Below are 22,139 nucleotides of genomic sequence, written 5' to 3' on the forward strand. Positions count from 1 at the left end.
TTATGTGGTACGATTTCAAACAAAAATCAACAAATTAAAAATGAGAATAAAAACTGAATCGAGCGATTTCATTGTAATTACATAATCTAGTAATGTGTAAAATATCAATATGATATATTTTGTTGTTACGGAGATATTCATACCTTTTGATGCCCTGGCAGTGTACTGGGGATAGATAAAGCAAATAAATAACTGCACAGGGGATAGCTATTAAGTGGACTGAGGATAGTAACGATGTATTTAGAATAACGAGACTGTGATAATGATTACGGCTATATTTCTATGTGCAAGCTCGAGGGAAATTGTTCGATGTTGTTCATATCGAGGGATGAACATTTTTGATGTTTTTTTGTTTGTATCTGCATGCACTTAAACTGTTTCATTCATAAATATTAGTTAACCATAGTGTGTTTTTCACAAGCATCAATATCTAAATATTTGAAATACGCCGGTAATCTTATTTATTGAGTAACACAAAACATATGGCCGTAGAATTTTTGTGGTGTTTGCATTTCATATATATAGTATTGCTTTGAAAATCAAGTAGGTACGTTTTTGCACATATTGTGATCAAATTTGGAACACGTAAAGCTTTTTTCTTAGTTTGGGTCGATTTTGGTATTACTTAGAACAGAATAATGGTCTCTGTTCGTTCATTTCAGTGAGAAAGAATGTATTGTGACCAACCCTGATGTTTACGCAGCGTGCATATACTTTCATTTAGGAGAGCATGGATCAAACTAATTGTTAACTAAAGTTTGCTCAATAATTTCTTATCAAATTGTACTCTCACTTTTTACAGATTATTTAAAAGTTCGAAATAGACATATACATGTATATTGTATATTAACAGTGTCACTATCAATTTTTGTCCCATTTTATATGTTATCACCAGGACACAAATTTCTCAACTTTGAAACTAACCCCAGTACATAATACGGCTATCCCCAGTACCGTACTGTGAACATTTCTTAGGGCATATATTTAACAGTTTAAAAGTTACATTGCCATATCTCACAATAAAAATAGTTGAGCTTATGTTGTGAAATCCTTCGATTCAGATTTTTTATTTATTCGATATATTTCCTAAAAATAACAATACTTGTCGAAATTCTGTAAGTCTTGAGGTGATCAGCTCAGATTTGAAGAAACATTTTACGAAGTCTGCTGAATCGTAAGCACTTTAAAGTATACCATAGGCAAAATTAAACAGTCAGCTATTAATTCAAACACTTGCTTCATTTGTGGATACGGTAGATATGCGTTTACACAGCAAGATCTTACCTCTGGTTAAGAAAAAAAACTGCATAATTGTCTGTTTACTTATCACTTTTTGAGCTATATCCGGTGTCCGTTCCCATACAGTGATTTAAGTTAAGGAATATTGTTATAAAATATCACCCTCCGCACAATTATAAGATTTTTCTGTGTAGATCGACAGCGTACCTTTATCAGACGTATTTAAAGTGATTTTTCAAAAGCTTTGCCAGTAAACGAATGCACGGCAATCTTTTTTTTAAATAAACATAGTCTACTACACACATTCACATATATTTTATATAATAATGCAATTAACGACCCTATCTAAAGACCCTATATTTTCATAATAAATAGGACATGATTATTTTTTTCAATGTGACCAACACTCATAATAACACGCAACAGTGAAACATATACACACTTCCGTGAACACATTAAACGCATATAAGTTACGAATATGATTCAGTGAAAGAGAGCTACCCGCATCTTATTAACCGATCACATCACTTTAACTTGCGACTCTTTCACTGTTTTACAAAGGTCTTTCTGGACGACGAAGAACTCGTTAGAGTTTATTGTGAGAAGACCCCAGTACACAGCGACGCTCTCAAGGGTCGCCGCTACAGGCATGACGCACGTGCAACATGCCAGACACACCAAGAACCGCCTCACGTACGACCAGTTCCGGTCGGAGAAGGACAGGAACGCCCCGAAAGCGTATAGGAACCAGAATGATCCACCGATAAACCCGGTCAATAGATTGAATATGACATGCCTTTGAAATGGTAGGAAAAGGCTTATGATTAAGTTTGACAGACTTATAGGCATCAGAACGCTGCATGTAAGCGATAGAATCAGTCCGGATTTGTTTAAGGCCGCTGTATCGACACCTAGCACGGTATACAGCTGTCCTATAAACCAACGGCGTCTTTGTTTGATGAAATCCATCAAGGTGAATGTGCTGTTTTCTCTCATCTGACCAGTTATAAAGTCAAACGTGTAGCCCCTTTCCATCGCTTTTAGTGCAAAGAAACAATCTTCAGCAATGCTTCCCTTAGGTCCCAAGTCAAGACCGACATCCATTTCAACTTTGTTTCTAACAACAATGTAGGATCCTTTGAAGCCAAAGATTGGCTTATGAAGATATGAAAATTGAAATCGGAACAAAGAATAGTCGAGTGCAAGTCTGATACTATCGGCAAGAGTGGTGACCCAGTTTTGAACCACGTGACCACTGGCGTAACTGATTGGTCCTTGTCCTATGTCAGCCGCCCCCTCCGTCACGAAATGGACCACGCCTTCAATTGACTCCTCCGTCAGTATCGTCTCTTCGTCAAGATGGACTATCCAATCATTGACCGCTAAATGGTTCACGTGATTTTCCAGACAGTAGTTCAGAGCACGTGCTTTAAACCTCGTTCCATGTTTTGTGACGTAATCTTTTGGCACGACAGTTTCGTGGATGTGTTTTTCAACCTTTGGCACATTAACAGGATTATCTGTAACGATTTCCACAACAAAATTACCCAATCCCATCCTCAAACAGATGTCCCTATTCTGAATGGCGTTACCAACCACGAAGTGTGGCAGGTCTCCCTTGGTAACTGTCCGGAAACACAAAAACGGCGCAGACGACACTCGAATACGCGAAGATTTCTTCCTGTCGTATGGGTTGTACAGAACCAGCCCGAGACAGTTGGCTAGCGACATAGGCAAAGAAAGGTAGGGAACCAGACTGACCACAAACAATACCCAGGCGGTTGTCTGTCCGTACGTGCTTGTAGCGTCCACATTTGGCCCGTTGACGCTGTTGAGTAAACAAAGCGCCGCGATGAAGCAGAACAGCGCCAGTAACGTCACCAGGTGCTTGAGTCTGTTTTCTTTCAGTGTTGAACATTCTTCATCGACTGGTGTTTGAAAAAAAAGAACAAACGAAATGTTAATTTCATAAAGAAAATGTGAACGTAACCGACTCTAAGAATGAATGTGATTTTTCTGAAACTGGCTTCGTGAGTTACGGCTCCAGTCAAAATAAAGCCTATGTGTACTATGACTCATACTAGGCTTTATTTTGACTGGAGCCGTATACTCATAGTCTATGAGTATACGGCTCCAGTCAAAATAAAGCCTAGTGTACTATAAGTATATGGCTCCAGTCGATATATAGCTTATGAGTACTATGAATATACGGCTTCAGTTCAAGTAGAATCTATGCACGGTTCCAGTCCATGTATAGTCTATGTGTACTATGAGTCTATGGCTCCAGTTCAGGTATAGCCTATGTGTACTATGAGTCTACGGCTCCAGTCCATGTATAGTCTATGTGTACTATGAGTCTACGGCTCCAGTCCATGTATAGCCTATGTGTACTATGAGTCTACGGCTCCAGTCCATGTATAGCCTATGTGTACTATGAGTCTACGGCTCCAGTCCATGTATAGCCTATGTGTACTATGAGTCTACGGCTCCAGTCCATGTATAGTCTATGTGTACTGTGAGTCTACGGCTCCAGTCCATGTATAGTCTATGTGTACTGTGAGTCTACGGCTCCAGTCCATGTATAGCCTATGTGTACTATGAGTCTACGGCTCCAGTTAAGGTAAAGTCTATGTGTACTGTGAGTCTACGGCTCCAGTCCATGTATAGCCTATGTGTACTGTGAGTCTACGGCCCCAGTCCATGTATAGTCTATGTGTACTATGAGTCTACGGCTCCAGTCCATGTATAGTCTATGTGTACTATGAGTCTACGGCTCCAGTCCATGTATAGTCTATGTGTACTGTGAGTCTACGGCTCCAGTCCATGTATAGTCTATGTGTACTGTGAGTCTACGGCTCCAGTCCATGTATAGTCTATGTGTACTGTGAGTCTACGGCTCCAGTCCATGTATAGTCTATGTGTACTGTGAGTCTACGGCTCCAGTCCATGTATAGTCTATGTGTACTGTGAGTCTACGGCTCCAGTCCATGTATAGTCTATGTGTACTGTGAGTCTACGGCTCCAGTCCATGTATAGTCTATGTGTACTGTGAGTCTACGGCTCCAGTCCATGTATAGCCTATGTGTACTATGAGTCTACGGCTCCAGTCCATGCATAGCCTATGTGTACTATGAGTCTACGGCTCCAGTCCATGCATAGCCTATGTGTGCTATGAGTCTACGGCTCCAGTCCATGTATAGTCTATGTGTGCTATGAGTCTACGGCTCCAGTCCATGTATAGCCTATGTGTACTATGAGTCTACGGCTCCAGTCCATGTATAGCCTATGTGTACTATGAGTCTACGGCTCCAGTCCATGTATAGCCTATGTGTACTATGAGTCTACGGCTCCAGTCCATGTATAGCCTATGTGTACTATGAGTCTACGGCTCCAGTCCATGTATAGTCTATGTGTACTGTGAGTCTACGGCTCCAGTCCATGTATAGCCTATGTGTACTATGAGTCTACGGCTCCATTCCATGTATAGCCTATGTGTACTATGAGTCTACGGCTCCATTCCATGTATAGTCTATGTGTGCTATGAGTCTACGGCTCCATTCCATGTATAGCCTATGTGTACTATGAGTCTACGGCTGAAGTCCATGTATAGTCTATGTGTACTGTGAGTCTACGGCTCCAGTCCATGTATAGCCTATGTGTACTATGAGTCTACGGCTCCATTCCATGTATAGTCTATGTGTACTATGAGTCTACGGCTCCAGTCCATGTATAGCCTATGTGTACTATGAGTCTACGGCTCCAGTCCATGTATAGCCTATGTGTACTATGAGTCTACGGCTCCAGTCCATGTATAGCCTATGTGTACTATGAGTCTACGGCTCCAGTCCATGTATGACCTATGTGTTATATGAGTCTACTGCTCCAGTCCATGTATAGTCTATGTGTTATATGAGTCTACGGCTCCAGTCCATGTATAGTCTATGTGTACTATGAGTCTACGGCTCCAGTCCATGTATAGCCTATGTGTACTATGAGTCTACGGCTCTAGTCCATGTATAGCCTATGTGTACTATGAGTCTACGGCTCCAGTCCATGTATAGCCTATGTGTACTATGAGTCTACGGCTCCAGTCCATGTATAGCCTATGTGTACTATGAGTCTACGGCTCCAGTCCATGTATAGCCTATGTGTGCTATGAGTATAGGGCTCCAGTCCATGTATAGCCTATGTGTACTATGAGTATAGGGCTCCAGTCCATGTAAAGCCTATGTGTACTATGAGTATAGGGCTCCAGTCCATGTATAGCCTATGTGTACTATGAGTATAGGGCTCCAGTCCATGTATAGCCTATGTGTACTATGAGTATAGGGCTCCAGTCCATGTAAAGCCTATGTGTACTATGAGTCTACGGCTCCAGTCCATGTATAGCCTATGTGTACTATGAGTCTACGGCTCCAGTCCATGTATAGCCTATGTGTACTATGAGTCTACGGCTCCAGTCCATGTATAGCCTATGTGTACTATGAGTCTACGGCTCCAGTCCATGTATAGCCTATGTGTACTATGAGTCTACGGCTCCAGTCCATGTATAGCCTATGTGTACTATGAGTCTACGGCTCCATTCCATGTATAGCCTATGTGTACTATGAGTCTACGGCTCCAGTCCATGTATAGCCTATGTGTGCTATGAGTATAGGGCTCCAGTCCATGTATAGCCTATGTGTGCTATGAGTCTACGGCCCCAGTCCATGTATAGCCTATGTGTACTATGAGTCTACGGCTCCAGTCCATGTATAGCCTATGTGTACTATGAGTCTACGGCTCCAGTCCATGTATAGCCTATGTGTACTATGAGTCTACGGCTCCAGTCCATGTATAGCCTATGTGTACTATGAGTCTACGGCTCCAGTCCATGTAAAGCCTATGTGTACTATGAGTATAGGGCTCCAGTCCATGTATAGCCTATGTGTACTATGAGTATAGGGCTCCAGTCCATGTAAAGCCTATGTGTACTATGAGTATAGGGCTCCAGTCCATGTATAGCCTATGTGTACTATGAGTATAGGGCTCCAGTCCATGTATAGCCTATGTGTACTATGAGTATAGGGCTCCAGTCCATGTATAGCCTATGTGTACTATGAGTCTACGGCTCCAGTCCATGTATAGCCTATGTGTACTATGAGTATAGGGCTCCAGTCCATGTAAAGCCTATGTGTACTATGAGTATAGGGCTCCAGTCCATGTAAAGTATATGTGTACTATGAGAATACGGCTCCAGTTCAAGTAGAATCTATGTGTACTATGAGTCTACGGCCCCAGGTCATGTATAGCATACGTGTACTATGAGTATACCGCTCCAGTTCAGGTAAAGCCTATGTGTACTATGAGTATACGGCCCCAGTCCATATATAACCTATGTGTTCAATGAGTCTATGGCACCAGGCCATGAATAGCTTATGTGTACTCTGAGTGTACGGTTCTAATACATATATAGCCTTCTCTGAATCAACGGCTCCAGTCCATATATAGCCTACTCTGAGTCTACGCCTCCAGTCCATGTATAACCTACTCTGAGTCTATGCCTCCAGTCCATGTATAACCTACTCTGAGTCTACGGCTCCAGTCCATATATAACCTTCCCTGAGTCTACGGCTCCAGTCCATGTATAGTCTACTCTGAGTCTACGGTTCCAGTCCATATATAGTCTACTCTGAGTCTACGGCTCCAGTCCATATATAGTCTACTCTGAATCTACGGCTCTGGTCCATGTATAGTCTACTCTGAGTCTACGACTCCAGTCCATATATAACCTTCCCTGAGTCTACGGCTCCAGTCCATGTATAACCTTCCCCGAGTCTACGGCTCCAGTCCATATATAGTCTACTCTGAGTCTACGGCTCCAGTCCATATATAGTCTACTCTGAGTCTACGGCTCCAGTCCATGTATAACCTTCACTGAGTCTACGGCTCCAGTCCATATATAACCTACTCTGAGTCTACAGCTCCAGTCCATGTATAACCTTCCCTGATTCTACGGCTCAGGCCATGTATAGCCTACTCTGAGTCTACGGCTCCAGTCCATGTATAACCTTCCATGAGTCTACAGATCCAGTCCATATATAGTCTACTCTGAGTCTACGGCTCCAGTCCATACATAGTCTACTCTGAGTCTACGGCTCCGGTCCATGTATAACCTTCCCTGAGTCTACGGTTCCAGTCCATGTATAGTCTACTCTGAATCTACGTCTCCAGTCCATGTATAGTCTACTCTGAGTCTACGTCTCCAGTCCATGTATAGTCTACTCTGAATCTACATCTCCAGTCCATGTATAGTCTACTCTGAGTCTGCGGCTCCAGTCCATGTATACATGTAGTCTACTCTGAGTCTACGGCTCCAGTCCATATATAGTCTACTCTGAGTCTACGGCTCCAGTCCATGTATAACCTTCCCTGAGTCTACAGCTCCAGTCCATGTATAGTCTACTCTGAGTCTGCGGCTCCAGTCCATGTATAACCTTCCTTGATTCTACGGCTCAGGCCATGTATAACCTTCTCTGAGTCTACGGCTCCAGTCCATGTATAACCTTCACAGAGTCTACGGCTCCAGTCCATGTATAACCTTCTCTAAGTCTACGGCTCCAGTCCATGTATAACCTTCTCTGAGTCGACGGCTCCAGTCCATGTATAGTCTACTCTGAGTCGACGGCTCCAGTCCATCAATAACCTTCCCTGAGTATACGGCTCCAGTACATGTATAGTCTATGTGTACTATGAGTCTACGGCTCCAGTCCATGTATAGCCTATGTGTACTATGAGTCTACGGCTCCAGTCCATGTATAGCCTATGTGTACTATGAGTCTACAGCTCCAGTCCATGTATAGCCTATGTGTACTATGAGTATAGGGCTCCAGTCCATGTATAGTCTATGTGTACTATGAGTCTACGGCTCCAGTCCATGTATAGCCTATGTGTACTATGAGTATAGGGCTCCAGTCCATGTATAGTCTATGTGTGCTATGAGTCTACGGCTCCAGTCCATGTATAGCCTATGTGTACTATGAGTCTACGGCTCCAGTCCATGTATAGCCTATGTGTACTATGAGTCTACGGCTCCAGTCCATGTATAGCCTATGTGTACTATGAGTCTACGGCTCCAGTCCATGTATAGCCTATGTGTACTATGAGTCTACGGCTCCAGTCCATGTATAGCCTATGTGTACTATGAGTCTACGGCTCTAGTACATGTATAGCCTATGTGTACTCTGAGTCTACGGCTCCAGTCCATGTATAGCCTATGTGTACTATGAGTCTACGGCTCCAGTCCATGTATAGCCTATGTGTACTATGAGTATAGGGCTCCAGTCCATGTATAGTCTATGTGTACTATGAGTATAAGGCTGAAGTCCATATATATCCTATGTATCCTATGAGTATAGGGCTCCAGTCCATGTCAAGTATATGTGTACTATGAGAATACGGCTCCAGTCCAGGTATTGCCTACTCTGATTATACGGCTCCAGTCCAAGTAGAGCCTATGTGTACTATGAGAATACGGCTCCAGTTCAAGTAGAATCTATGTGTTCAATGAGTCTACGGCCCCAGGTCATGTATAGCATACGTGTACTATGAGTATAGGGCTCCAGTTCAGGTAAAACCTATGTGTACTATGAGTATACGGCCCCAGTCCATATAGAATCTATGTGTTCAATGAGTCTATGGCACCAGGTCATGTATAGCTTATGTGTACTCTGAAGTACGGTTCTAATCCATATATAGCCTTCTCTGAATGAACGGCTCCAGTCCATATATAGCCTACTCTGAGTCTACGCCTCCAGTCCATGTATAACCTACTCTGAGTCTACGCCTCCAGTCCATGTATAACTCACTCTGAGTCTAGGCCTCCTGTCCATATATAGTCTACTCTGAGTCTACGGCTCAAGTCCATGTATAACCTTCCCAGAGTCTACGGCTCCAGTCCATATGTAGTCCACTCTGAATCTACGGCTCCAGTCCATATATAGTCTACTCTGAGTCTACGGCTCCAGTCCATATATAGTCTACTCTGAGTCTACGGCTCCAGTCCATGTATAACCTTCCCTGAGTCTACGGCTCAAGTCCATATATAGTCTACTCTGAGTCTACAGCTCCAGTCCATATATAGTCTACTCTGAGTCTGCGGCTCCAGTCCATGTATAACCTTCTCTGAGTCTACGGCTCAAGTCCATATATAGTCTACTCTGAGTCTACGGCTCCAGTCCATGTATAGTCTACTCTGAGTCTACGGCTCCAGTCCATGTATAACCTTCCCTGAGTCTACAGCTCCAGTCCAAGTATAGCCTACTCTGAGTCTACGGCTCCAGTCCATGTATAGTCTACTCTGAGTCTACGGCTCCAGTCCATGTATAGTCTACTCTGAGTCTGCGGCTCCAGTCCATGTATAGTCTACTCTGAGTCTACGGCTCCAGTCCATGTATAGTCTACTCTGAGTCTACGGCTCCAGTCCATATATAGTCTACTCTGAGTCTGCGGCTCCAGTCCATGTATAGTCTACTCTGAGTCTACGGCTCCAGTCCATGTATAACCTTCTCTGAGTCTACGGCTCCAGTCCATGTATAACCTTCCCTGATTCTACGGCTCCAGTCCATGTATAACCTTCTCTGAGTCTACGGCTCCAGTCCATCTATAACCTTCCCTGAGTCTACGGCTCCAGTCCAAATATAGCCTACTCTGAGTCTACGGCTCCAGTCCCTGAATAACCTTCTCTGAGTCTACGGCTCCAGTCCATGTATAACCTTCTCTGAGTCTACGGCTCCAGTCCATGTATAGTCTACTCTGAGTCTACGGCTCCAGTCCCTGTATAACCTTCTCTAAGTCTACGGCTCCAGTCCATGTATAACCTTCTCTAAGTCTACGGCTCCAGTCCATCTATAACCTTCCCTGAGTCTACGGCTCCAGTCCATGTATAGTCTATGTCTACTGTTAGTCTACGGCTTCAGTCCATGTATAGTCTATGTGTACTATGAGTTTACGGCTCCAGTCAATGTATAGTCTATGTTTACTGTGAGTCTACAGCTCCAGTCTATGTAGAGTCTATGTGTAATATGAGTCTACGGGTCCAGTCCATGTATAACCTTCCCTGAGTCTACGGCTCCAGTCCATCTATAGCCTACTCTGAGTCTACGGCTCCAGTCCACGTATAGCCTTCCCTGAGTCTACGGCTCCAGTCCATGTATAACCTTCACAGAGTCTACGGCTCCAGTCCCTGTATAACCTACTCTGAGTCTACGGCTTCAGTCCATGTATAACCTACTCTGAGTCTACGGCTCCAGTCCATGTATAACCTTCCCTGAGTCTACGGCTCCAGTCCATCTATAGCCTACTCTGAGTCTACGGCTCCAGTCCATGTATAACCTTCCCTGAGTCTACGGCTCCAGTCCATGTATAACCTTCACAGAGTCTACGGCTCCAGTCCATGTATAACCTACTCTGAGTCTACGGCTCCAGTCCATGTATAACCTTCCCTGAGTCTACGGCTCCAGTCCATATATAGTCTACTCTGAGTCTACGGCTCCAGTCCATATATAGTCTACTCTGAGTCTACGGCTCCAGTCCATGTATAACCTTCACTGAGTCTACGGCTCCAGTCCATATATAACCTTCACTGAGTCTACGGCTCCAGTCCATATATAGTCTACTCTGAGTCTACGGCTCCAGTCCATATATAGTCTACTCTGAGTCTACGGCTCCAGTCCATGTATAACCTTCACTGAGTCTACGGCTCCAGTCCATATATAGTCTACTCTGAGTCTACGGCTCCAGTCCATGTATAACCTTCACTGAGTCTACGGCTCCAGTCCATATATAACCTTCACTGAGTCTACGGCTCCAGTCCATGTATAACCTTCCCTGAGTCTACAGCTCCAGTCCATATATAGTCTACTCTGAGTCTACGGCTCCAGTCCATGTATAACCTTCACTGAGTCTACGGCTCCAGTCCATATATAGTCTACTCTGAGTCTACGGCTTTAGTCCATGTATAGCCTTCTCTGAGTCTACGGCTCCAGTCCATGTATAACCTTCCCTGAGTCTACAGCTCCAGCCCATGTATAACCTACTCTGAGTCTACGGCTCCAGTCCATGTATAACCTACTCTGAGTCTACAGCTCCAGTCCATGTATAACCTACTCTGAGTCTACGTCTCCAGTCCATGTATAACCTTCTCTAAGTCTACGGCTCCAGTCCATGTATAACCTACTCTGAGTCTACGGCTCCAGTCCATATATAACCTTCCCTGAGTCTACGGCTCCAGTCCATGTATAACCTTCTCTGAGTCTACGGCTCCAGTCCATGTATAGTCTACTCTGAGTCTACAGCTCCAGTCCATGTATAACCTACTCTGAGTCTACGTCTCCAGTCCATGTATAACCTTCTCTAAATCTACGGCTCCAGTCAATGTATAACCTACTCTGAGTCTACGGCTCCAGTCCATGTATAGTCTACTCTGAGTCTACGGCTCCAGTCCATGTATAACCTTCCCTGAGTCTACGGCTCCAGTCCATGTATAGTCTACTCTGAGTCTACGACTCCAGTCCATGTATAACCTTCCCTGAGTCTACAGCTCCAGTCCATGTATAACCTACTCTGAGTCTACGCCTCCAGTCCATGTATAACCTACTCTGAGTCTACGGCTCCAGTCCATGTATAACCTACTCTGAGTCTTCGTCTCCAGTCCATGTATAACCTTCTCTGAGTCTACGGCTCCAGTCCATGTATAACCTTCCCTGAGTCTACGGCTCCAGTCCATATATAGTCTACTCTGAGTCTACGGCTCCAGTCCATATATAGTCTACTCTGAGTCTACGGCTCCAGTCCATGTATAACCTTCCCTGAGTCTACGGCTCCAGTCCATGTATAGTCTACTCTGAGTCTATGTCTCCAGTCCATGTATAACCTTCTCTGAGTCTACGGCTCCAGTCCATGTATAACCTACTCTGAGTCTACGGCTCCAGTCCATATATAGCCTACTCTGAGTCTACGTCTCCAGTCCATGTATAACCTACTCTGAGTCTACGGCTCCAGTCCATGTATAACCTTCACAGAGTCTACGGCCCCAGTCCATATATAGTCTACTCTGAGTCTACGGCTCCAGTCCATGTTTAACCTTCTCTGAGTCTACGGCTCCAGTCCATGTATAGTCTACTCTGAGTCTACGGCTCCAGTCCATGTATAACCTTCACTGAGTCTACGGTTCCAGTCCATGTATAGTCTACTCTGAGTCTACGGCTCCAGTCCATGTATAACCTTCACTGAGTCTACGGCTCCAGTCCATGTATAAACTTCTCTGAGTCTACGGCTCCAGTCCATGTATAACCTACTCTGAGTCTACGGCTCCAGTCCATATATAGTCTACTCTGAGTCTACGGCTCCAGTCCATGTATAACCTTCTCTGAGTCTACGGCTCCAGTCCATGTATAGTCTACTCTGAGTCTACAGCTCCAGTCCATGTATAACCTTCTCTGAGTCTACAGCTCCAGTCCATGTATAGTATACTCTGAGTCTACGGCTCCAGTCCATGTATAGTCTACTCTGAGTCTACGGCTTCAGTCCATGTATAACCTACTCTGAGTCTACGGCTCCAGTCCATGTATAACCTTCACAGAGTCTACGGCTCCAGTCCATGTATAACCTTCACAGAGTCTACGGCTCCAGTCCATGTATAACCTTCACAGAGTCTACGGCTCCAGTCCATGTATAGTCCAATATATAGCCTATGTGTTCTCTGAGTCAATCAAACTAACTAATTTTTTACTAGTGTCATAATCATAAAACTCTTACTTTGTTTTTCTAAGGTATATTTCCTATATAGTGTAACCTTAGAGTCCATGTTTGTAAGTGTGTATCTAAAAATGTGTCCCAAACGGAGTGATGACCATAACGTCTAACTAGACAGATGTTAGTACATACACGTAGTGCAAGTCAATTTCCGTTTTATTATTAATAAGGTCATACGTAATCGGGTTTGTCAATGTACGTTATGAAAGATGCTGTTTGATATATTGATAAACTGACAACCCCCTGCATGTATACTATATGTTAATAACCATTTGTATTCTGGTTTTCAGTTTCGAACAGAAATGCTTTTATAAATAATTCCTTCAGTCATTTATACTACTACGACTACGACTACGACTACTACTACTACTACTACTACTACTACTACTACTACTACTACTACTATAATAATAAAAATTATAATTATAATAATAATTATAATAATATTTGTAGTTTAGAAAAAATATCATGCATTTTGGCAACACAATGACATTTTATTTTTTTTTATTTAGAAAAAAACCCCAACTCTTGACAAAAAGCACGTGATCAATGTGCTGTTACTGATTGGTTGTGCGGATCGTTCTCGACGGAATGCGCGATTTGAGTATATTCTTTTATTTATTATTGACATAAAGTCATTTCACACAAAATACAGTAACATTTGCTTAGTTCGATCAATAACATAAACGTTTTATGACGAGGTATTTCTTATATATACAAACATTGGTATTTAATATGAATGACTAACACGCCTGTGGTCAGATATTTATGGTTGTAGTGGCAACCACTTGACCTATAATTTCATTTCCGAAGATTGATTGGTTCGTAATTAGCCACGAATATAACTGCAAGTATTTGACCAATATGCCAATTAATAATTTGTCGAAAATTTCATTAATAAATTATTATGATGCATGGGAATATCCGTTACCTTGGTGTGTATTTGTTTCGTAGTACAACACTTGTATTCGGTTTGCATTTTGTACCGAACAGGGGCCGTATCCATACAACTTCTTACGAGTATTTCCTAATTCATATTAAAATAAAAGTACGATCTTTTAACATAAATGTGTGTGGGTATCAAATAAAATCAATGAAAGCAACGTATTTCAGATATTATTAGGTTATTATAGAATAAGACCGGTGAAATACTTAACTTAAGAAAGTGTCTTAAGTAAGCAAATTACTTTGAACGTTATTAAGTTAATTAAATGTTATTGACACAAATTAGACTAAGAGGGCTTGGTGTGAGCTAACCTATGACGAAATGTCACCTGTGACTAAAAGTCAGGCCCCGATTTCTCGAAACATCACCTATAACAGGATTTAGCTAAGCTCGATCTGTTTCGTTTCTCTATATTTCGTGTAATGTTTACATTTTTAAGATTTTTTGGACTTTATAAGGAAATGATATTTTTGATAATCACGATAAATATTTTTGCCTAGTAAAAAAATCAAGAGTATGTAAGACATTTGACTGAATGAAATGAGATATTTAAGCTTGCTACGATTAATATTCGTGAAACTGTGGCCCGGAGCTCTCTCTACTATGCTACCGAGGATTACATCATCCACTATCGAAAAATTGCTTAAATTTCTTTCTGATGTTTTTTGTTTCCTTTCTTGGTTTTAGTCATGACTTTGTCACATGATTACCGCGCTATGATTCGAAAGATCCACGCAAGATACGCAAAAAGGAGCAAAAATAGTTCATTCCCCTCAAAAACATGACCCTAAAAAATGTATCCAAAAAATGCATGGCAAAAAATGAGTCCGTAGAACACAGATGCCCCACTTCCCACCTATGTCACAGAAACAAAGGTGATTATTCCACCGATAGTGGATAACTGTGCATCCTCATTACCAGTTGCACAACGAAAGGGTAGGACATAAAAAAGCAATACCAGACTTTTCTCCTTGAAATATACCTACATGACATATTTTAACACAATAGTTTAATTTGAACTAAAGATATGAAGCATTTTTTTTCTAATTTAGTTAGAGTGATCTTGACCTTGACCCCAGGTGCAATCTTCACATGCAGCCTACATCACGTGCATACTTTGTGAGGGTTTGTGACTCTAACTAAAATGCTTTTTTTTTCGCGCATTATCGTGCCAAAGAGAGTGACTTAGTATACGTTAATGTACTGCCCCCACGCCTTTTAGTGATAGCGCACAATTTTGAATCTTGTGTCTTGTGGCATTTATTTCTAAATTAGTATAATTTGACCTAAATATCTCCAATCGAAACTTCTCGACCATTTTTCATTCGATGGAAAATGGTAGAGGAGTTCCGATTGAAATATTGTTTTAACTGATGATTTAAATAATGTGAGTAAATGGCTAGTAGATTCATACTGGCTAGTATAAGTTGTCACTGCAATTAGGAAAGACCGAGTCAATTTTGTTTGATCCAAGTGTAAACTAAAATCTAACTCTAACCTCAATGTAACATGTAATGGTACAGTTATAAAATCCACCCTTTCTGTCAAATACCTTGGGGCTACCTTGGATCAGAATGTCTTTTAATGAAATGGCACATTCAGTTATTAAGAAGTGTTTGATGACAAAAACGAAGGCAGGGTTCTTTAAGCGACATAAACTGTACTTCGTTTCATTTAAAGTTATCTTTGTTTTAAGCCTTCATTTTAAGCAAAATATTGACTTTCGACGTAGCATATATGACGTAATTTATCACGTGGTATACTCACACTGATGATTATATTATGCACTGACACAACAACAACATCAGTGATGTTGGCTCTCATGTTAGGGTCAAAACGTATGTCGACAAACACGATTGTATTTTTTTATTTTTTTTAAAGAGTTGTCAATGCAACACACAATAAATGAAAGCAAGATCCAAATACAGCTAACCCGAAAATGCTTTAAACAAGATCTAGTTATATTATGGCACACAATTGCCATTTAATGAGTTCAGTGTGCGAAGATGACTGGTTGACGTCGGTCTACGTGACTAAGTTCTTTGAGACGGAATTTAGGTCGAAGTACGTTAGATAGGGTTGGATGAAACGTCGACGGTTAAGTGGTCGACGCGATGGTGTCAGAGACAGTTTGGATTTTTGACGAAGCGGTAGACGGCTCCGCCCATGTTCTTCTCGACTGTGACGACGGCACCGTTGTTATCGTCTTTCTCTACCAGCTCAACGAACGCACGGGAAACGTCATCCACGCTGAAGACGGAATGGAAAAGTTTGTGAACAAGATTCAACGAGTTCAAACGTGTTCCTGTAGGGGATTGAAAACAGTTTTATTTATATAAATATGAATATAAAATGACTTTTGTTTTCGCAATATAAGGTAGGTTTTACTCCGTCTCATTAATAATAGCATGAACATGTAACGTCGAGTACCTGTTGATGCCTATTGTCTTGACTGTTGCGATAACCTGCTCCTTGTTTTCTTGGTAGGTAACGAGGGGAGGGTCGGGGCCGTCCAGGGCCACAGACAGCATGCTCGTGTCGGCGAAGGCGGGGCACAGGACCGCCCAGTTCACACCAAACCTCGCCTGGCACGGGTTCGACTACGAACACAACGCGATATTGAGGTGGCTTTAACAAGGTAAAATTTAGATTATTTAAGTAATGGAAGTTAACTTCTATGATACATTTAAGTATTTCTGAATGCTGGAGTCATGTTGCTGAGACAATTGGTCATATATTTTCTCCAGTCCGAAATTCTATACTTTGTAACCACCAATATAGCTTGTTATAATAGTGTTTCAACTACTGTGAAATCATTAATGTTCGTGGGGCATTAATGTTCGTGGTTTTCGTGGGTTAGGTGATCCACGAATTCAAGATCCCACGAAATAAAGACCCTTTATTCACGTTTTCACTTGCCATGGTATGTACATACTCTAGTTTATTCGTTACCGAGGTCGCAATATACAGCGTCAGTACCCATCTCACTGTATAGCTTACTGTAATTGTTTTGTTAGTATATTATATCTGCCTTTAACAAATTATAAACCAGATCATTTATATGTGTTTTTATGAACCAAATGACAGAAGTACGTGCCTAAACGTGTGTTGTTCATTGTTCGTCGGAATTAACATTGACCATATTTCAATTTATTTGCTGCTTTTTGCCGACGATGCGGTTAATGTATCAGAGACTAAGGCAGGATTGCAGAATTCTCTAAATAGTTTACATTCATACTGTCGCAAATGGAACCTCACTGTTAATATAGATAAGACTAAGGTAATGGTGTTCAGAAAGGGTGGAAGACTAGGTATTAATGATAAATGGTTTTATGACAATAAGGAAGTGGAAATTGTTAGCTCGTTTAATTATTTAGGAATTGTATTTAGTAGTGGCGGTGCATTTATGCAAGCTACAAAAACTTTAGCTGGAAAGGGGTTGAGATCACTTCACTCTTTGATGGCGCTAGTCCGTAATATTAAAGTGCCAATATATATAATGTTTAATCTGTTTGATGCATACATATTATCAGTCCTTAACTATGGTTCTGAAGTCTGGGGTTATATAAATTCGGACGTGGTAGAAAGAGTCCACAAAAAGTTTTGTAAATGGGTATTAAATGTGAAACAGTCAACCATTACGTTGGCTTTGTACGGAGAGTTGGGCAGGTTCCCATTATATATCGAAAGACATGTAAGAATGGTTAAATATTTCTTAAAACTTCATATATATCGTCAAGCGAGATAATTGCATTTTAAATGTTATATTACAGGATCAAATGTATAGTGTTGAAAATCATTCGTCTACGAACTGGGCATCAAAGGTTAAGGAAATTCTCCAATCATCCGGTCTTTATGAAATATGGTTATACATTGAGTCGGTAAAAATGGACGTTTTTGTTCCCGTACTAAAAAGTAGACTCAGAGATATTTATATCAGCAATTGGAGGTCTGGGTTAGACTTGTCTCCGTCTCTAGATGTGTTTAAAGAAATTAAGACAAATTTTGAACAATCTTCATATCTCAGTCTTGTTGAAAATACAAAGTATAGAAGTATTTTATCTAAATTGCGCCTTTCATCACATAAACTAATTATAGAAATAGGTCGACACAATAAGGTTCCTAGGAATGAAAGAAAATGTTCACTCTGTAATTTAAATGATATTGAGGACGAATTTCATTTCGTCCTCAAATGTCCAGTATATGCGGACCTTAGACGTCAATATATTCCGAAGTATTTTTACACTCATACGAGTTTGATGAAATATATTGTTTTAATGCAAAGTAACAACCAAACCACCCTAAGGAAGTTAGCGCTTTACTGTGATAAGTCCTTCAAATTACGTGATTCCTTAATATAGTATAAATGTTTGCTATGTTTCTTTGGTATTTTGATTGTATCATAATCGGTAGTGTTTAAACATAAATCTGTAGATCCTTAGGACATACGAGATGTACATATTCTTTTTCCTTTTGTGTGCGTGTTTTTCCTTTTGTTGTTATTGTTGTTGTTGTTTTTTGTTGTCTTTTTGTTGTAATATTCATATCCTTAAACAGTAGCCACAAAGTTGTATGTATCACGCAGCTTGAACCTTGCGGCTGTATTAATCAACGTTGAGAAGTATTTATATAGAGAGAGAAATTCATATAGATTTTTATAACACCGAAATCATTACCTTTTCATATTATACCTTAATATCGATGACATTCTTATTATTGTTATACACACTCTCACAATATCTATATCAAACTTATGATTGATTTATTAATAGAACTTATGTTATAATTGTCACATGCCATGCATTATTTCTATACATATTGTTGTGACGATGAGCTTTTTATGCTTAAGTAGAATAAAATTTCTGTTCTGATAATGTACTGTATTAAAGATTTACAGCTTGTCAAAATTGTGAAAATAAATGAACTGTCAACATAAAAATCTCCAGGTTGACAAGATGTGAGTGATGAGTGTCGGTTTTCGATTTTTTTTCTTTAATGAAATGATTAATCGATTACATTGGAGGCTACTGAGCACCCAACGTGACAATGTACAAAACAACGTGTTCATAATACTTATTAAACAAAAAAGTGTGAATAAATATTGAAATGATTTGTCAATGATATAAAATAAGATGATAAAAAGTAATTGAATTTGTAAACATCAGCTAACTTTTGGGATTGCTTACTCAAATATACGGACCTTTTCGGTGTTTTCACAGTTTGCAAATTTTTTAATTGGCATTCAATGGCTTCGCCTATCCGTTTTTATGGTCAGGGTACATCTTCTTTTATGACCTTAATTTCCAATTAAATCGATAATTGACATGGGTATATGCACTAATTGGCATGTCGTTCCACTTAAGCGAGTGTCATAAACCGAGTGACGTAGAGGACGGAAATCACGGGCCAGCGCGTGGAGATAATGCAGACGATCTAGGACGATCGCAGTTTCGATTTTTTTTCAAAAATGAAAAACCACGAATTCAAGTACCCACGAAACTGTAAATTTTCGGCAACCCATGAAATTTCATGCCAACGAATATAAATGATTTCACAGTATGCCACACATTTTGCATATGTGTATATTTATGTACGTTTTTTGTATAAAGGAACGATAACTTACGGCCCAGCTGCGTGTAAATCCGACGAGGGCGTACTTGGAGGCAACATATGTGGGCATGAAGAACACAGGAAACAACCCTGAAACAAGTTACAATAACACTCAAAACTCGTGTGTTGAAATGTTTTGATTAGTTATGCTTGTAATAACAAATTATATCTGTTGCCTTTTCCACTACAAAGGATCATTATTACAAATACTAGGGTGCCGCGTATGTATCTCATCTGCGTTATACTTCCAAATCAGGACTGTTTATCTAAACCGCCTGTAACCCTCCTCTGGCGGAGCGGCGTACCTGCAGTGGAAGCAACGTTGATGATGACACCGCCCTTCCCTCCCCGGTCCCTCCGCATGTGTTCGAACGCCAGCATCGAGCCCCGCATGGCTCCCATCTAACACCAAAAGAAACACACAAATAGGCCTCTCGCAATATATATATCGTCCGCAATATTTTGATCCATTTCTTATGTCTAGTGTGAGTTTATTTTTGTCTTTAAATCAAGAGCAAGTACATGTTTAACTGGACTTTTGATATGCATATAGCTGCACTTGGATGGTCTCGAAATTCAGCTTGTTGTTATAGCGACCACATTGTGTCCGCACAGAGCGAGAGGTCGGGTGCTCATTCCTCGACATACGCACATAGCATTTCATGTACTAGAGCATGTTGCTCGCGACGAATGAGCATAGTTTGCGGATAACTTTAGTTTAGGGAAGCGTTGGTAAAGGCTGCGAGTATCTCACCAGGTTGATCTGCACAGTCTCCTCCACTAGGGTTTCGTTCATGATGCCGGCGTTGTTCACCATCAGGTCGACCGTCGTGAAGCGCTCCACCGCCACCCGCCACAGATCTGCAGTGATATTTGTATAACTCACGCCAAGAGATGGTTAGTCAGTTGGAAAGAAATCATAGTTTGACCTTCCAGAAACTTTACACATAAGAAAGATTTTGGAAGACAAAATAATTGAGAATGCCCCCTTATAAAACGGAACGGCATAATGGCCATTATTTGACCCTTTCACACATCATTTGCGATTGCAAATGCTTTCACACATTGCATTTTATTATGTACAACAGAACGGGATACGGGGACCTCGGTACAAAAACAGTGGAAAGAAGATTTTATATCCTAGTGTAAAGTTTGTAGATTACATTAAACTACTGTATAAACTCATACAACGAGGTTAAGCGTTCACCTTTCGTGTCGTCTTCCTTGGTTACGTCACATTTAACAAAGAACGCCTTGTCCGCACCGTACTGTCGCTGCAGTTCCGCCTCCGTCTGACGGCCCTCCGTCTCGTTGATGTCCGCAACACACACCTGGAGACAGCACATATTATCAGTGCATGGTGATAGCAATTAAAAAGATTTCTTGTGACGGGGCTCGCTGACAACAGTGCTACAGTAACTTCATGATCTAGCGGTTTTTGCGTATCTATAAACGTTTCATTGTTTAACGGTCCGACTGTTCAGAACAATGTTAATAATTGTTACCAACGTTGTAAATGGTATCTTTGTTAACTTTCAAATCTATATTTCTCTGGGAGTTTCACGGTTCTCTTATGCTCTGCAAATTTCCTAACCAGATTTGGGACAATGTTTTATTAGTAATTGCTTTATGGAACAAATACATATAGGCCATCATAGACCATCTCACCTTTAACAGTTAACAGCGATGTCGTTAACATGTTTTGAAAAAAATGGTACTTTTAATGCTTGTTTTGGCGCATAATTGTGCTTTAGGTGCAACATCACATGAACTATACTCAGTACAAATGGAGTGACACTGAAGCATGTTGTATACCTTGTTTAAGCATAGCCGTTGTTACTTGATAACACATGATACGCTATGAATATTTACACTGCCCTGGCATGCTGTGGCGCTTTTACCTAGATAGCTATAGCTGCTAGTTCACTATATATCGTATACCATACCAACTGTACATAAATGTACATCGACTATTTCTTATTGAACCCACAAACTAATACATAACTAAGTGCGCTATAACTTTACATGTTTGTACACAATTATAAGTTAAACTTTAAGGGTCTCACCCTTGCGCCTCGTTTCAGCAACTCCACAGAGAATGCTCGACCAAGCCCACGGGAACCGCCAGTTACTATGACAACTGCGCCCGGTATCTTCATTTTTGAAAGTTAAAGAGGCCTCTAACTGTTAAATATATCCTCCAGAAATAATGTCAAGTGGTCATTTAACACGCGTACATGTACACAAAGTCAAGTCCGGTTTAAATAGTAAAGTGAATTGTTTATGAGTAGCTCCGACACATTTATATTACAGGGACGTAGCAGCCTCATGTATATATATAAACATTATAACCAAGATAAAGTCAATCATACATTTTCAAAGTGAACATACTTAATTTATTATCATCAATTTTTATTATCATTATTGTTGAATACGGTGGCGCACTGGCCTTTAAGATGGGATGGGAACCTGTCATGGCGAAGCTTTCCGGGTGACGGAAGCAGTATTAGTATTATCTTTTCCACACACTCTCTCTCACGCCCTCATTTAT

The 22,139-nt window shown here is 41.0% G+C and overlaps 2 protein-coding genes across 3 annotated transcripts; both read right to left on the reverse strand.

Annotated features, from left to right (window-relative positions):
* Positions 1–1,758: 1,758 nt before the first annotated feature.
* Positions 1,759–12,004, reverse strand: LOC128217431 (beta-1,4-mannosyltransferase egh-like). Its single transcript, XM_052924578.1, has 2 exons — positions 11,911–12,004; positions 1,759–3,167 (listed from the first exon to the last, which is right to left on the reverse strand). The coding sequence occupies exons 1-2, from the start codon at positions 12,002–12,004 to the stop codon at positions 1,759–1,761; spliced, it is 1,503 nt and encodes a 500-aa protein (XP_052780538.1).
* A 3,825-nt stretch (positions 12,005–15,829) lies between these two features.
* LOC128217092 (15-hydroxyprostaglandin dehydrogenase [NAD(+)]-like) lies at positions 15,830–21,826 on the reverse strand. Of its 2 annotated transcripts, none has more exons than XM_052923975.1 (7): positions 21,655–21,826; positions 20,796–20,919; positions 20,343–20,449; positions 19,894–19,990; positions 19,602–19,678; positions 16,409–16,578; positions 15,830–16,228 (listed from the first exon to the last, which is right to left on the reverse strand). In XM_052923975.1, exons 1-7 carry the CDS (start codon positions 21,745–21,747, stop codon positions 16,099–16,101), a joined length of 798 nt encoding a protein of 265 aa, XP_052779935.1. In that variant the 5' UTR covers positions 21,748–21,826; the 3' UTR covers positions 15,830–16,098. The 2 variants fall into 2 exon arrangements, with proteins under 2 accessions (XP_052779935.1, XP_052779936.1); XM_052923976.1 differs by having other exon boundaries at positions 16,091–16,228; positions 16,409–16,606.
* Positions 21,827–22,139: the final 313 nt, after the last annotated feature.

This window comes from Mya arenaria, chromosome 14, assembly GCF_026914265.1.
Source record: "Mya arenaria isolate MELC-2E11 chromosome 14, ASM2691426v1".
In the NCBI taxonomy this organism is placed as follows: domain Eukaryota; kingdom Metazoa; phylum Mollusca; class Bivalvia; order Myida; family Myidae; genus Mya; species Mya arenaria.

What these genes read in the sequence shown, in the direction of transcription:
- LOC128217431 (XM_052924578.1), bottom strand. Translation starts at nt 12,004, where the DNA reads ATGGACTGGAGCCGTAGACTCAGGGAAGGTTATACATGGACTGGAGCC. An exon ending in ACTGGAGACGAAGACTCAGA is followed by an intron (nt 3,168 to 11,910) that starts GTAGGTTATACA and finishes TTCAAACACCAG; the next exon opens with TCGATGAAGAATGTTCAACA.
- LOC128217092 (XM_052923975.1), bottom strand. Translation starts at nt 21,747, where the DNA reads ATGAAGATACCGGGCGCAGTTGTCATAGTAACTGGCGGTTCCCGTGGG. An exon ending in AGACTGTGCAGATCAACCTG is followed by an intron (nt 19,991 to 20,342) that starts GTGAGATACTCG and finishes TTTTGGTGTTAG; the next exon opens with ATGGGAGCCATGCGGGGCTC. An exon ending in CAACGTTGCTTCCACTGCAG is followed by an intron (nt 19,679 to 19,893) that starts GTACGCCGCTCC and finishes AACTTGTTTCAG; the next exon opens with GGTTGTTTCCTGTGTTCTTC.